Source organism: Nerophis lumbriciformis, linkage group LG28, assembly GCF_033978685.3.
Source record: "Nerophis lumbriciformis linkage group LG28, RoL_Nlum_v2.1, whole genome shotgun sequence".
Taxonomy (NCBI): Eukaryota; Metazoa; Chordata; class Actinopteri; order Syngnathiformes; family Syngnathidae; genus Nerophis; species Nerophis lumbriciformis.
Window position 1 is genome coordinate 20,634,901 of NC_084575.2, and position 15,645 is coordinate 20,650,545.

The 15,645-nt window shown below is 38.7% G+C and overlaps 1 protein-coding gene across 3 annotated transcripts in view; it reads left to right on the forward strand.

Annotated features, from left to right (window-relative positions):
- The window catches only part of cdh4 (cadherin 4, type 1, R-cadherin (retinal)), a 651,213-nt gene extending 637,459 nt beyond the window's left edge, over positions 1–13,754 (forward strand). For all 3 annotated transcript variants that reach the window (XM_061923832.2, XM_061923834.2, XM_061923835.2), the window contains 2 exons: positions 7,913–8,077; positions 13,541–13,754. In XM_061923832.2, the coding sequence (XP_061779816.2) occupies positions 7,913–8,077; positions 13,541–13,747 (372 nt within the window). In that variant the 3' untranslated portion in view covers positions 13,748–13,754. The remainder of the gene's footprint in view (positions 1–7,912; positions 8,078–13,540) is intronic.
- Positions 13,755–15,645: the final 1,891 nt, after the last annotated feature.

The following is a 15,645-nucleotide window of genomic DNA, read 5'->3' on the forward strand; positions in this document are numbered from 1 at the left end:
TTGATCACCCCCTGGGAGGTGAGGGGAGCAGTGAGCAGCAGCGGTGGCCGCGCCCGGGAATCATTTTTGGTGATTTAACCCCCCAATTCCAACTCTTGATGCTGAGTGCCCAGCAGGGAGGTAATGGGTCCCATTTTGATAGTCTTTGGTATGACTCGGCCGGGGTTTGAACAAGTGTCTCAAAGGGCTGCACAAGCATAAATATATATAAAAATACATACAACTGCGAAAAAAAAACAGTAAAGGAAGACATGTTACTTTTAGACTGTCAGTCAACACATTCTTGTCTTTCAAAAAGATTTGGCTTCATGCAGACTCGGAGCTTTTGTCTACGTCATGCTCTTAAACGGAAGAAAAAAAACAGAAACACGATACAGTGATTATAATGTAATGATATTATTATACACAATAATAATGCGAGTGACTCTTTAAAAGGATATATAAACTTTTATTTCTCATTACTGTAGAAATGTTTACCATTGTACTGTAATTGGAAGGTAAATAACTTTTAGTTATTCTAAACAAATAAAAATATCAAATGAACTCTCATTTCTGTAAGCAAAAATTTAACTTGATGAATATTGAACAAAAAAGTGCCTCAAAGTGCTTTTTTTTTTCCCAGTTGGAAAAACAAGGTCCGGTTGTCTCTTTGTTGGTTGCCGTCACGTGATTGTGGCATTCTCTCTGAAACGTGTATCTTTTTTGCGTTTTGAACGGTTTGTACAGCTGAAACTGATGCACCCATAGGGCATTTTTCTTCGAGAAAGTCTAAGGCCCCCGTTTACACGAAGCCAGATAAGGTTATCCAGGGTAAATCCCACTTAACCTTATCCGTGTCCACACACAACAATGCCACCGTTTAAGACCCCCTCACCCCCTCTGTCCGCCGGCGCAAAGCGACCTAGTACGCATGCGCGGAAAATGCGCACGTCATAGTCACCTCCAGTGTTGCTTTGTGTGCAAGTTCTTATATTTAATTTATCTGAACAACATCCAGTGTTGTGGTATTTCAATTAACTGGAATCCAGTGTGCTGTGGGGCCCTATTGCAGTGAATCAAATTGTGGTGTGGCTGTTTCAAGATGCACAATGAGAAAAATGGGATGCATGGTCAAGTCGCCAGAAGAAAGCCATCACTCCAAATTACTTTCTTCCAGAAGTTTTGAGGCTTGTCTCTGCGCTGTTTGGCGTAATGTAAGCGGGATACTTTGTGACATTTGCGCAGAAATGGCTTTCTTCTGGCGACTCGACCATGCAGCCCATTTTTCTTCAAGTGCCTCTTTATTGTGCATCTTGAAACAGCCACACCACAATTTTTCAGAGTTCTGTATTTCAGCTGAAGTTATTTGTGGATTTTTTTTTGCATCTCAAACTATTTTCCTGGCAGTTGTGGCTGAAATCTTTGCTGGTCTACCTGAATCCCTCATTTTCTACTTCTTAATCAGCGTTTGAACACTGCTGATTGGCATTCTCAATTCCTTGGATATCTTTTTATACCCCTTTCCTGTTTTATGCAGTTCAATTACCTTTTCTCGCAGATCCTTTGACAATTATTTTGCCTTCACCATGACTCAGAATCCAGAAACATCTGTTCAGCACTGGATGAAAGATGCAATGGTCTGTCAGAAGCTCAGAAACTCACTGACCTTTTATACACACACATAAATTACAAACAAACAGGTCACAGGTGAGGATTGGAAACTTGATTAGCCATTCAAACCTGTTTGTGTCAACTTTTGTGCATGTTATCGGATCAAAGTCACTGGGGTATGTCAACTTTTGATCAGGGTCATTTGGGTACTTTCTTGTGTCATTTTGATTTAAAAAGAGTAAACACAGTTGTTTGCCAATAAATAGCTTCACACAACCATTAAGCATGAGTGGAAGAAAGGTTTTTGTGTTATCATTCATATTCTCTGAAGAATGGCCAAGAAATCATAAATTCTCCCAGGGTATGTAAACTTATGAGCACGACTGTACTTTTAGCACTCGTATACAAGAACTATGGCTGCAAATGTCAGCTGTCCCAATACTTTTACGTAAACATTATAGTGTCTTTAACCTTAAACACTGATCTACACGAGCATTCACTTGTATTGTTTTCCGCCTCCTCCGCACAGCTTTTAAAGCTAATAACGACATAATGGCGTCTGTTTATTAGACGCCTGTGTGAGGATTCAGCAGCTGCAAAATGCAACAAATGATTCCATAAAACGACTCTACGTGCGACATACCGTGTGGGTATGTGAGCTGACAAATGACTGAATTCAGCCTCACAAAAACCTCCTATTAATATTAATTGGCAAGCACTTCAGAGTGATTAGCATATGAATACCAAACCAATGTTTTCTGTTTGGAGGGTGAGTGTGGGTGTGTGGCAGTGTCAAGCAATGTTTGCTGTTTTGTGTACCTTAAAACAAATGTTCAAGCCAAATTCTCTCTCATTGTTTGGAAGTTGCCTTTTCCAAAAGTTTGCTGTTAATTCGGAGCAATGCACACTTCTTTCTAGTCCTTAGATGTTATGATCAAATCCATTGGTTATAGGTAGGGCTGTCAATCATTTACAATACATCAGAATCATAATCAGAATCATATGTTATTAATCCCCAGGGGGAAATTTGGGTGTTACCGTTGGTCTTCATATATATACAGTCATTTGAAATAAAGAAAGGATAATAGAGTAAGCGAGCTGGCGAATTGTCAAGAGTAGTGTTGTCCCGATGCCAATATGTTGGTATCGGTACAAGTACCAAAATTATTTTGATACTTTTCGGTACTTTTCTAAATAAAAATGGCATTATTGGCTTTATTTTAACAAAAAATCTTACGGTACATTAAACATATGTTTATTATTGCAAGTTTGTCCTTAAATAAAATAGTGAACATACAACAAAATATGTCTTTTAGTAGTAAGTAAACAAACAAAGGCTCCTAATTTAGCTGCTGACGATATATTGTCATTTTCCATTCTATTATTTTGTCAAAATTATTAAGGACAAGTGGTAGAAAATTCATTATAAATCTATTTGTTCATTTACTGTTAATATCTGCTTACTTTCTCTTTTAACATGGTCTATCTACACTTCTGTTAAAATGTAATACCGTATTTCCTTGAATTAGCGCCGGGGCGGTAATTAATTTAAAACCTCTTCTCACTCCGGCGCTTACCAAAGGCATGCGGTAAATTTAGGCCTGCGCTTATAAATTTGAGTATGATGTAAGGATACCATCATGAAAAGCACTATTAATTAAAAAAAACGTTATTATGGTCTTACCTTTACTTATAAATGAAGTCCATGCGCAGCTCCTTCTGAACAAAAGCATCGATAACTTGTTTATAGAAGTCTTCCTTATCTTTTTTCAGTTTTAAAAGTCTCTCTGTCTCGATGAAGATCTTCCTTTAATTATTACCTCCTGCTTTGATTGAAAGTCCAGTTTAGAAAACTGTTTTATTTTAGATATGTAATCCTCCATGTTAAAAGTGCAAGCGAGAGGAAAAAATAAACGATCGCTGCTAACTGTTGCTGCTTGTTGTCACTTCTTCTGCAGCCGAGTAGTCGCAAGAAGGATCACTAGCGCCCTCTACCACCAGGAGGCGGGAGTCGTTTAATGACTCATATTTGACACACGCAGCTACGGTGTATTAATAAAACATAGCTGCTTGCTGTTCTTTTTAGTATATTCAATAGCTTGGACCTTAAATCCTACTGAATAGCTCTTTATCGTCTTCCCTTTATGCGATTTTAAATTATTGAAATCAGCCTCCTCCATTTTGAAAATGATGACAAGTGTCACTCTTGACGTGACGAGTTTGACCCGGCAGAAATTCCAGGCATTTGCTAATTATTTTGCGAAACGAGTTTGACCCAGCGGTAATTCTGACCCGGCGGTAATGCTAATAAGCATGCGCTAATTATTTTGCGAAACGAGTTTGACCCGGCGGCAATTCAAGGAAACACGGTAATCACGTATTCTTCTGTTGCATGATAGTTTATATTAGTTTGGATGATACCACAAATGTGGGCATCGATCCGATACCAAGTAGTTACAGGATCATACATTGGTCATATTCAAAGTCCTCATGTGTCCAGGGACATATTTCCTGAGTTTATAAACATAATATGAATTTTAAAAAAACGAAAGAAGATGTTGTGATGCCAAAAAATATCGACGTAATCATAGTATTATCAACTAAATACGCTATTGTACTTGGTATCATTACAGTGGATGTTAGGTGTAGATCCACCAATGGCGTTTGTTTACATTTTGACGCCGGTAAGCTACGGTGTGTAGTGAAAAATGTTTAGCTATTCCTCGTCCTGCAGGGATGATACTTATAAGAAACGTACTTTATTTGTCGTCATGGAGACCTGGATTAGTGATTTACAAGTAGCTAAAACACTGCAGACCGGGGATGGACTTTAGCCGCTAGCTAGCTAGCCATGTCTTAAAGCATCTCTTCCTGAGGGCGTTTAAGTGTTATAACTTTTTAAAGCCAAAATGAGTCCGTTCTCCCTTTTCTGTCTACACACTGTGTCTGCTTGTAAGTACTCAGTGATTGTGCGCTGCCGAACATGCTCCTCTGCTCGTAAACCAGCAATGTAACGATGTGACGACGACGGTGGAACGGGGGGTTGCGGGACCGGTACTTTTCAGAGGCAGTATAGTACCGAATATGATTCATTAGTATCGTGGTACTATACTAATACCGGTATACCGTACAACCCTAGTCCAGGGTGTACTCCGCCTTCCGCCCGAATGCAGCTGGGATAGGCTCCAGCAACCCCCGAGAGGGACAAGCGGTAGAAAATGGATGGATGGATAAAGAACAAGCAATATAAAAAAATGAACAGTACAATAAACAAAAGTACCAGTAGCACTACAATGATATGTACAAAATAAACATACAATATGTACATGGTGAAATAACCAGAATGGCAGTGTGAGACAGGTGGTATTAAACATAGAAGTGTACAAATTAATTGCCATTATTTGCATTTTGTCCAAAGTTAACTCGTAATTAATCAGAAGTAATTGCAGATTGAAGTTGTTTTTTTTACTATCAACATAGGACTGGATAATTAGTGTTTTATGCAAATGTTGGTATTTCAAATGTTATGCTTTTTTAAACAGCTCAACACAAAACGGACACAAACACTCTTTTTGAGGACACGTGCTATCTCTCACACAAGAAAACATACTCTCTCACATATGCTTACTTGGGGTGCTCAAAAAGTTCCATTCACATCCGAATCGTGATTTTTTTTCTAAATCGATTTATGATTTTCAAGAATAGTTAAAAAATAGAGATGTCCGATAATATCGGACTACCGATATTATCGGCCGATAAATGCTTTAAAATGTAATATCGTAAATGATCGGTATCGGATTCTAAAAGTAAAATTCATGACTTTTTAAAACGCCGCTGTACGGAGTGGTACACGGACGTAGGGAGAAGTACAGAGCGCCAATAAACCTTAAAGGCACTGCCTTTGCGTGCCGGTCCAATCACATATTATCTACGGCTTTTCACACACACAAATGATTGCAAAGCATACTTGGTCAACAGCCATACTGGTCACACTGAGGGTGGCCGTATAGACAACTTTAACACTGTTACAAATATGTGCCACACTGTGAACCCACACCAAACAAGAATGACAAACACATTTCGGGAGAACATCCGCACCGTAACACAACATAAACACAACAGAACAAATACCCAGAACCCCTTGCAGCATTAACTCTTCCAGGACGCTACAATATACACCCCCCGCTACTCCCTACCCCCCCACCTCCTAACATCCACTGTAATGATACCAAGTACAGGAGCGTATCTAGTAGGGGTGTGGGAAAAAATCGATTCGAATTCAAATCGCGATTCTCACATTGTACAATTCAGTATCGATTCTCATTTTTCAAAAATCGATTTTAATTTTAATTTTGTATTTTTTATTTATTTTTTTTGTATTAATCAATCCAACAAAATAATACAAATCCATACCATAACAATGCAATCCAATTCCAAAACCAAACCCGGCCTAGCAACACTCAGAACTGCAATAAACAGAGCAATTGAGAGGAGACACAAACACGACCCAGAACAAACCAAATGTAGTGAAACAAAAATGAATATTATCAACAACAGTATCAATATTAGTAACAATTTCAACACAGCAGTGATTAAAAATTCCTCATTGACATTATCATTAGACATTTATTAAAAACAAATTTAAAAAAAGAACAATAGTGTCACAGTGGCATCCCATCTCATAAGCTTGACAACACACTGTGTCTAATATTTTCACAAAGATAAAATAAGTCATATTTTTGGTTCATTTAATAGTTAAAACAAATTTACATTATTGCAATCAGTTGATAAAACATTGTCCTTTACAATTATAAAAAGCTTTTTACAAAAATCTACTACTCTGCTTGCATGTCAGCAGACTGGGGTAGATCCTGCTGAAATCCTATGTATTGAATGAATAGAGAATTGTTTTTAATCGGAAAAATATAGTTTTTGAATCGAGAATCGCGTTGAATCGAAAAAATCGATTTATAATCGAATCGTGACCCCAAGAATCGATATTGAATCGAATCGTGGGACACCCAAAGATTTGCAGCCTTCGTATCTAGTCGATACTACTATGATTACGTCAATATTATTTGGCATCACAACATCTTCTAAAATGTATATTATGTTTATGAACTCGGGAAATATGTCCATGGACACATGAGGACTTTGAATATGACGACTTGGTATTGGATTGATACCCAAATTTGTGGCATCATCCAAAACTAATGTAAAGCATCCAAACAACAGAAGAATAAGTGATTATTACATTTTAACAGAAGTGTAGATAGAACATGTTAAAAGAGAAAGTAAGCAGATAATAACAGTAAATGAACAAGTAGATTAATAATTAATTTTCTACCACTTGTCCTTAATAATGTTGACAAAATAATAGAATGATAAATGACACAATATGTTACTGCATATGTCAGCAGCTAAATTAGGAGCCTTTTGTTTGTTTGTTTACTTACTACTAAAAGACAAGTTGTCTTGTATGTTCACTATTTTATTTAAGGACAAACTTGCAATAAGAAACATATGTTTATTACTCCCTATATGTGTATATGTATATATGTAAAAATATATTTATATATGTGTATGTGTGTATATATATATATTACAGTATCTGTTTATATTTTATTTTATTTCTGATTATTATTATTATTAATGTATTATTATTTATTTTCTTTTTTTCTGTTTATTTAATCGATGTATTTGTAGATATTACTTTGTTTTTTTGTTTTTTCTTTCTTTTTTTGGGGGGGGGGGTGGGATAGAAACAAAAATATTTTTGACATTTAGGGCAGACAATAGATATATGATTTATGTGAATATGATGTAATGGACAGGAATGTCTGATGCTGGATGCCAATAAAAATAAAATGGAAAAAAAAAAACCATATGTTTAATTTGCCGTAAGATTTTTTTGTTAAAATAAAGGCAATAATACAATTTTTTGTGGTCCCCTTTATTTAGAAAAGTATCAAAAAGTACCGAAAAGAATCAAAATAATTTTGGTACCGGGACAACACTACCACGGTGTAAACCGACGGTCACGCCAAAAAAAAAAAGGCACCTTTAAAGGAAAATATTATTAACTCATATTTATGTCAGTTAGCTTGACAGCCATTATTCGCCCTATAAGGGGACATCCTAATCTGGCATGCAAACAAAAATATTTGGTTTCTGAAATCCCAATGAATTTGGCCATGGTGACCATGATCATTGTTTACATTGGAAGACAGTGAATGCAATTAGTAACATGGTGGCTGTAAGATAGAGATGTCAATGAAGGGTGATACATGAGACAGACTTTCCTTTATGGTCTTTTCCCCAGGACTATGACCTGAGCCAGCTCCAGCAACCCGAGTCCTTGGACCACATCATCAATAAACCAACGGGAGTACGCAGGGTGGATGAGAGGCCTGTCATCCCGGAGTCACAGTATCCTGTCAGACCCAGTCTGCCCCACCCTGGAGATATAGGAGACTTCATCCATGATGTATGACTGACAACGCATGCAGTACTTGCACGTTTTATCTATTGCTTTTTTTGTTTATAAACCAGAAATGATCGGTGATACACGAGTACGATTTATCCCACTAGACCTTTTCTGGATTTTCCCATGTCTTACAATATTCAAGTATATAAACATTAGTTGAGGAGTTGTTAAAGAGCGTTTAGAAAGAGAAAAAAGGAAGACAGAGGAAATTGCAGGGGACAAGAAGAGGATAAGACAGAGACAAAAACAACAACAACAGCAAACACAACAATAACAACAACAACATAAAAACATCAGCTAATAGGATAGCAGTTAGTGAAATAAATGATAATGAACATTATTACACTACAAATGGAGCAATACAAATACCAATAGAAATAGCACTATTGATAATGAATAATACCAATAATTGCCTCTATTATCAACAATACAGTTGTTCAAATGCAACAATACATATATGTAATGATAACTTGAAATACAACAGAAAGCAGATACATAGAGGGAAAGAAAGAGAAGCCAGCTATATTAACCTTGTAGATTGTTATAGTAACAATAGGTTAAGCTTTGTCAGAGTGCCATTATTTTTGTGCTTTTGAAATGAAATTAGAACCCAATGGGGTCCCTTTTGACTATTCAAGTTAAGTACAAAGTACATCTGCATGTGTCTCCTCTTGACAGGCATATCAACAATATCACCTTCAAGCATTTGTTGCAGATGGCTGAGTCTGTATTAATTAAGCTTCTTTGTTTTTGTTCTGGTTGCTACCGTTTCCACTATGGAATCAAGTTTCAGTACTCGTCCCTACTGGTTACATGCTAATGGTTATCAGCAAACAGTTTGAGTTTGAGTTTATTTCGAACATGCAAGCATACAACATGATACATCACAATTTCCAGTTTCTCTTTTCAACATGTTCGAAAAGGAGTAGGAAGAAGCAGAGCTTATTTAATCCTACCCCTTTTCTTTTACATAACAGTTGCCAAAACTTTAGTTCACTTCCTGTTCTCAATTTATTCACAATATACTCCATAAGTAATCACAATAAAAATAAATAAATAAATAATAATTGGTGAAGTAAGTTATATTTCATATGATGAGATAAGTAAGATTATTTTGAGAGTGAAAGAATGGATGAATTAAATAAATTCAGAATGTTCATCATGGTTCTTCTTCTTTGTACTTTGTAAACACTTTAAGTTTGAAGAGTTTCTTGAAGTGGATCATATTAGTACATTGTTTGATTGCTTTGCTTAATCCATTCCATAATTTAGTTCCACATACTGATATACTGAAGGTCTTAAGTGTTGTACGTGCAGTAGAATTAGATATTGGATATAATTTGATTGAAAAAAACTGGAGAATCTGGCATTGAACTGTGTTTTGTTCAGTAACCATGAGATGGGTCTTTAGATCCTCAGAAAATCAAAAATATTTCTAGCAGTTTAGATACACACATTAAAAAAAACACATCACAGATTACCATTGAACACAAGGCAAGTTGCCATTCATGGACCTCTAGAAGTTGTGAAAAATTAGAAAATACTAAAGGAAATCTCGTGAAATTATCATACCCCACTGTTCGCAAGATTTAGGAGATGCGTAAAAATTGAACCCAGGGTTGAATTGAAAACACACCAACTTTATGATATGGCACAGCAGGAGCACATCATTTTTAACACATATGTAAAAAGTATGCGAACAGTGGAAAGTCGGATGTGTTTATCAGAACGCAGGTATTTGGAGAACTCATCATGAACATCTTACAACTTTTGCTTCAACTAAACAACAACATACCATGCATGCTGGTAGGTTGCAAAAAAATTTACATTTACCTCTTAAGGCCCAAGCTGTTTGTTTACATGCTTTTTTTTATTTCTCTTTGCTATTTGGACTTATTAGACCCTAATTAGAATAAAAACTAAAAATCATCTTTTGATATGATGTACTTAGTCCATAAGTACACAAACGTATACTTCATTGGTAGTGACATGCTAATTTTTGTTTTTACACTTTTTTTTTCCAAATTCCATTGTATGTTATACTCTTCTGACACCACCAGATAGCAGTATAAGTGTCCATATGTCGGCATAAGACCCCAAATTCAGTAGTGTACACAATTTTGGAAATAAGAGCTAAAAAGTGCTGTCCACGCATGTGGCCACTAAGGCCTTTAGAGGATTTATTAATGTGAGTCATCCGAATTATGGATAATACGTCAACATGATGAGAAAAATGGTAGACTGGGCAAACAGCCGCATTCATAGCGGACTCAACCGGACTGCCTCTTGAAAATGTTGCAATTTTTGATGCCAACAAAGCAAGTATGCCTGATAAAACATGTTTAAAAGTAAGGCTCCACTTGCTAGCTCAATGTTAATTTACACCATATACATTAGAGGTTTCCAAACTTTTTGACTAGGGTATATGCATTGGGCTCAAAAACTTGGCTGAATTCCGAAAGCGGACTGCATGCAACGTAACTACATAAATGTATATACATACATATGAGTACATATTGTTATAATAATGTAATGGATATATATTTAATATTTATTATAGTTGGTTATTTAAGAGTATGTTTACTTCCGTGACAACCTCCTTAAGGTTTTTTTAATCAATCAGAAATATGGAGCAGCCATAATGCGCCGTACATGGATACGCGTAGAGAGAGTGTTTTGTATTTTCCCATCATCCCTTGGGTGCCATTTGGATTTCTTATGTTGATTGCACGTTTTTTAGTAATATCCACAATGTTCAATGAGCAGGTTGTGTTATGTGTGACCATGCGTGTTGAATTTTTGTGCTGGTTGATACATTTTTTGTCTGCACCGTGACTAGGGAAGGTTGTCTGGATTGGGTCATATAAGTAAATATTGTGCTACATCTTGCTGACATTACAATAAATGGAAGGGTTACTTTCATTGGGCACCAGATGGTGACCAAAATGCAGCAATTAGATGACCGGCTATTTATACATGATAGCAATACACCACTCCACCACACTTTTTTATTGAACTCGTGCCGTCTCGCAGGCCAGAAATTGAACACACGGTGCCCACATTTGACCCACGAGCCGTGGTTTGCACACCCCTAATATCCTCAAATCACTCCACTGGCTCCCTATTGCATCCCGGACTCAATTCAAGATTAACCTGCTAACACACCAATGCATCTACGGCAACGCCTCCTCCTACCTCAAGGACCTAGTTTCCCCTCAACCCCCTACCCGCAACCTCAGCTCCTCAAACACCAACCTCCTCAAACCCATCAGGACAAACTTACAACCAATGGGCCGCCGGGCTTTCTGCTCGACCGCATCCGAACTCTGGAACGCTCTCCCCGACCATCTTAGAGCACCACAGTCAGTCGACCGTTTTAAGAAGGGACTAAAAACCCAACTTGCCTATCTGTTTTATCCAGTGCTTTCATGCTTTTATTTCTATTTTTATCTATGTTTCCGTTTTATCTAATGTTTATCTTGTGTGTGTCATGATTTCATTTCTATTTTATTTTTCTATTATATATTCTAACTTTCTCTTTTTTTAATTTTTTTATTCATTTTATTTTATTTTATTTATTTTTAATTGTTTTAAATATTTTGTAGCACTTTGAGATTTTAACAAATGTAAAGTGCGTTACAAATGTAATTCATTATTATTATTATTATTATTATTAAAGGCCTACTGAAACCCACTACTACCGACCACGCAGTCTGATAGTTTATATATCAATGATGAAATCTTAACATTGCAACACATGCCAATACGGCCGGGTTAGCTTACTAAAGTGCAATTTTAAATTTCGCGCAAAATATCCTGCTGAAAACGTCTCGGTATGGTGACGCCGGCACGTGACGTCACGGATTGTAGAGGACATTTTGGGACAGCATGGTGGCCAGCTATTAGGTCGTCTGTTTTCATCGCAAAATTCCACAGTATTCTGGACATCTGTGTTGGTGAATCTTTTTCAATTTGTTCAATGAACAATGGAGACAGCAAAGAAGAAAGCTGTAGGTGGGAAGTGGTGTATTGCGGGCGACTGCAGCAACACAAACACAGCCGGTGTTTCATTGTTTACATTCCCGAAAGATGACAGTCAAGCTTTACCATTGGCCTGTGGAGAACTGGGACAACAGAGACTTTTACCAGGAGGACTTTGAGTTGGATGCGCAGACGCGGTACCGTGAGTACGCATGCAGCTGCGGCTTCCAAACATTTGATCGCTTGCCCGTACGTGCGTGCCGCTATGTGCATGTCACGTACGTAACTTTGGGGACTTTGGGGAAATATATGTGTTGTATGAACTTTGGGGAGGTGAACGGTACTTTGGGCTGTGGGATTGAGTGTGTTGTGCAGGTGTTTGAGTTGTATTGGCGGGTTACATGGACGGGAGGGGGGGAGGTGTTTGTTATGCGGGATTAATTTGTGGCATATTAAATATAAGCCTGGTTGTGTTGTGGCTAATAGAGTATATATATGTCTTGTGTTTATTTACTGTTTTAGTCATTCCCAGCTGAATATCAGGTCCCACCCGCCTCTCGCAGCATCTTCCCTATTTGAATCGCTCCCACTGCCCTCTAGTCCTTCACTCTCACTTTCCTCATCCACAAATCTTTCATCCTCGCTCAAATTAATGGGGAAATCGTCGCTTTCTCGGTCCGAATCGCTCTCGCTGCTGGTGGCCATGATTGTAAACAATGTGCAGATGTGAGGAGCTCCACAACCTGTGACGTCACGCGCATATAGTCTGCTACTTCCGGTACAGGCAAGGCTTTTTTATCAGCGACCAAAAGTTGCGAACTTTATCGTCGAAGTTGTCTACTAAATCCTTTCAGCAAAAATATGGCAATATCGCGAAATGATCAAGTATGACACATAGAATGGACCTGCTATCCCCGTTTAAATAAGAAAATCGCATTTCAGTAGGCCTTTAATACCAATTAACATTAATGATTTTACATGATGATTTCTGTACCTCCAAATTTTGAAACTACAACTTAAATGCAAGTTACAATCAAACAGCCAGTGTGTAATAATTACAATACTTTATTTATTTATATTTAATTTAAACACGATTTAGGGTGCAACAAAAGACAAGACTTTTAGCTCATTGGCAAAATCTACTTCCTGACTACACCAACAAACCTTAGCCTATACACCACTGCCATCTAACGTCTTGGAATTGCAACTGCATGCAAAGTCTACTATATAATACTTGCAAATGAGACAAGATATCACAACTGGACAGCACAGTTATTATAATTAGCTCAGTGTTCAATTTAAAGAAAAATGTTTTATTTTTAATTGCATAACGTGTATTAACACATGAATACACAAAAGTATCGAAAATTGGTACATGTGAGTACAGGTACCGGTTCAAATGTTAGAGGTATATCAGGGTGATTGAACAGATAAGAATAATCATATCTCAGTGAATCTCTGACTGTCTTTCCGTGTCTCCAGGGTCTTCGGGCAGCAGACAATGACCCCACAGCTCCCCCGTATGACTCCCTGCTGGTGTTCGACTACGAGGGCAACGGTTCGACCGCCGGTTCAGTCAGCTCACTCAACTCCACCAGCTCAGGGGACCAGGACTATGACTACCTCAATGACTGGGGCCCTCGCTTCAAGAAGCTGGCTGACCTTTACGGAGGAGGCGACGATGACTGAGAGGAGATGAGGGGCCGGGGCGGGGGGGGGGGGGGGCGCGTGGGGTCTTTGGGGCTGTGCCAGGGGTTCAAGAGAGGAGGGTCTTGAATAGGTGGCCCTTGGAAAAGCCCGGGTCGCAGCCAGGAAACATTACCCAGGCTCTACCTACCGGGGACATGTCAGGAGTGGACACAGTCTTGGAATTCCACTGCAACTGTATTCTGGCTTTATACCTTTCATGGGCATATTTGTAGGGGTAATGTTTTTAAGTTGTTCTCTCACCGTGCTGGACCCCAAGCTGCCTGGGGATGAATCAAGGCGGTCGTGAGAGGCACACTCGCGGTACTTTTAATGATTGTTTCAAGAATCTCAAAAATATCATCTCTTGCTTTAGTCTCACACTGAAGAGAATGTTTCTGGGAAGAAGCCCTCTGACTCTTACTCTCAACTTGAATTTCCTTAGAACAGAAGCACTGTCATTTTATAAAGTGCCTTTTGTGGTGTGTTTTTTGTATCAGACTCCTGCTATCTCAGGATCGGTTGCCATTCATGCAGTACAGGGAAGGTCCTATCTCATCATCGCCTCCCTCTCGGCCCCTCGAACCAATCTTGCCTGTCACTCTCCGTATCTCTTTCCCAGTGGTCCAGCCGACAGGGGAACAACCTGGGCGCACTTCTAACTCTCACATGGCCCTGAATTATCCCATAAGTGTTGGACAAACTTCGCTGTCACAAATATCTCGTCTTTTCCACACAAACGCGGCTATACAGTGATATCTCGGGAGACTATGTTTAGTAGTCAGTTGGGATTTGTAAATTAGTGGAGAACGCCTGCCTTTCCTCTGTGGACTCATGAACTTAGGAGCCTTGATGTTGAGATGCTTGCCTGCCGTGTATGGTTTTCTGTTGCTTTCTCCACAATGTAAAGCTGACATATAAGGCATGATGTGAAGAAAGTGGGGACCTGAAATCACTCGGAATCAAGGCCTCTGACACGTTCCTGAAACATCACTGACACCTTTAACATTCCCGTTTTTTACCGGCCAACAAACACTATCAAGGTGCATGATTTTTTGCTTTTTCTTTTTCCCAAACTGTTTTCTTCAAAGCACTTGTTAGTATGTGGTGAGAATGTGGAAGTAGTCAACAGAAAGTGTATGAATATACCCTGTATAAAGACACTGAGGAAATAAAAAAATACTGTAACATACCTATTTTGGAAGTATTGATGACATCACGTTTGCTGCTTGTTTCCGATTAGTTTTGGCCTGTTCATTTTTTCTTATGTGATTTTGTTCAACTACACCAGGGGTCGGCAACCCGCGGCTCCGGAGCCGCATGCGGCTCTTTGATCAGTCTGATGCGGCTCAGCAGCATACTTGCCGACCCCCCGCACCCCGCCCGATTTTCCCGGGAGACTTCCGGATTTCAGTGCCTCTTGCAGAAAACTCCCGGGATTAATATTCTCCGATTTTCACCCTTACATTAATAATAAGGGCGTGCCATGATGGTACAGCATTTAGCGCCCTCTACAATCTGTATAAACAGCGTGCCAACCCAGCCTCTTGTTATATGCATCTTCTACTTGCACACGTAAGTGACAGCAAGGCATACTTGGTCAAAAGCCACACAGGTTACACTGACGGTGGACATTTAAAACAACTTTAACACTCTTACTAATAATGCGCCACACTTTGAACCAAAACCAAACAAGAATGACAAACACATTCCGGGAGAACATCTGCACCTTAACACAACATAAACACAACAGAACAAATACCCAGAATCCCATGCAGCCTTGACTCTTCCGGGCTACATTATACACCCCTGCTACGACCAAACCCCGCCCCCACCCCAACCCTGCTCCCTCACACATCAACCCCCCCTCTGTGCGTCGGTTGAGGTGAAGAGTTAGGGCT